This window comes from Gavialis gangeticus, unplaced genomic scaffold (genome assembly GCF_001723915.1).
Source record: "Gavialis gangeticus isolate Ggan-Ray unplaced genomic scaffold, GavGan_comp1, whole genome shotgun sequence".
Lineage (NCBI taxonomy): Eukaryota > Metazoa > Chordata > Crocodylia > Gavialidae > Gavialis > Gavialis gangeticus.
The window spans coordinates 117,047,509-117,049,090 of NW_017729024.1; the positions used below are offsets into that span (position 1 = coordinate 117,047,509).

Genomic DNA, 1,582 nt, shown 5'->3' on the forward strand with positions numbered 1-1,582 from the left:
AGGACAGTTATTTCTGAAGCCTGTTATTATATGTTTAAGTAAGTTTTCTTTTTTTTTTTTTTTTTTTTATAGACCATGTATGCAACCAGCCCATATTCTGATCCGGTTGTGTCAATGGATCTCGATCCCCAGCCAATTACAGATGAAGAAGAAGGCTTGATCTGGGTTGTAGGGCCAGTTCTTGCAGTAGTGTTTATCATCTGCATTGTCATAGCTATACTTCTTTATAAAAGGTAGGTTTACATTTACTGTATTTCTTTTTTGAACTAAGGTAATATTTCAATATTCTGACCATTTTAGGATATAGTGGCATCGGCTAAAAAGTTGTTGTGTACGCTACAATCATGAATATTATCTGGTGGGTCTTGCTGCCATACGTAAATGGTTTCTTTAGCACACTGGAGATTCTTTTAAAGCAGTGACACTCAATGCGAGTAGTCAATATAAACCAAAAGAGTTACAAGAATTTATGCACCCAGAGGCAAAATGTAGCAGACATACTCCAGTTCAAAAAAAAATTAAAAAAACAAAAACATGAATACATATTGTGTATCATTTCTAATGTAGCAACACTGGCTTAATGGGTACACTTCATACAAGTAAATGCATTCAGTAATTAATAATTAAACAAAATGAAATTTTTGATAATGTTTTCTGACAAGAGCCACAGTCTTGTATTAGAACCCCTGGTGCAAGTTTTCTGTAATGATGGTGATTTGGAATTCACTTTTCTGCTGATGGCATTGTATTACCATTTGTAGTATTAAAATGGGTTTATTTTGTTTTCAGTGTATACATATCTGTGTGTGTATAAAGCACATGTATGTACTTGTATGAACATACATAATGATTTGACTGGGGGATGTAAACCTGTGACTGTCTTGGTGTAAGCAGACACAATTCTTGTTTCCATTGAGGAACTTGGACTTTTAATTCCTGATGGCAGGACTTTGACCTTGTATCTATAAGAATTTTTACACTTTAAAGTGAAATGCCCTATCTCTACCTTCATTTTACCACTAACATGCAAGCAGATCATAAACTTCAGGATACATTTATTGAATTTTGTTGTATCCTCTCTGATACACCACAAAATATACTATACAAGAGATTGGCATAGGTTTTGTAATTATACAAGGGGCGTAATCCTCAGCTCCCTGTACTGCACTTAATCATTTACACTGTACAGAGAGTATGCAGTACTATCATTCAGACTCTTAAAATCATTTCTAGGTACTTTGCACAATAGAAAATGCAATGTGAGGGTTAAGATGGCGAGAACCAGGGCTAAAGGTTTCAGAAGGATGTATTATTCATTTATTTATTTATTATGGTTTGAATATTTTTTCCAAGCAGTTTTAAGAGCATATGAACATGGCATAATTGGTAGCACTGAGCAGCAAATACATCTGACAAAAACTTAAATATCTTGAAAACTGAGGATGCTTTAAAGGTGTGGAAGTGTATTTTTGAATTTGTAAAATTACCTTCTGCAAAGCAGTAGTAATTTTGCCTTCTGATTTAACTTAGCAATGTAGATATATAATGATGGAGATATTCAGAGCTGGAGATATTTAGACTG

The 1,582-nt window shown here is 33.8% G+C and overlaps 1 protein-coding gene across 1 annotated transcript in view; it reads left to right on the forward strand.

Annotated features, from left to right (window-relative positions):
* PTPRD (protein tyrosine phosphatase, receptor type D) overlaps positions 1–1,582 on the forward strand; it is a 1,990,398-nt gene that overhangs the window by 1,823,941 nt on the left and 164,875 nt on the right. The window contains exon 27 of the mRNA XM_019517599.1: positions 73–233. Coding sequence (XP_019373144.1) covers positions 73–233 — 161 coding nt within the window. The remainder of the gene's footprint in view (positions 1–72; positions 234–1,582) is intronic.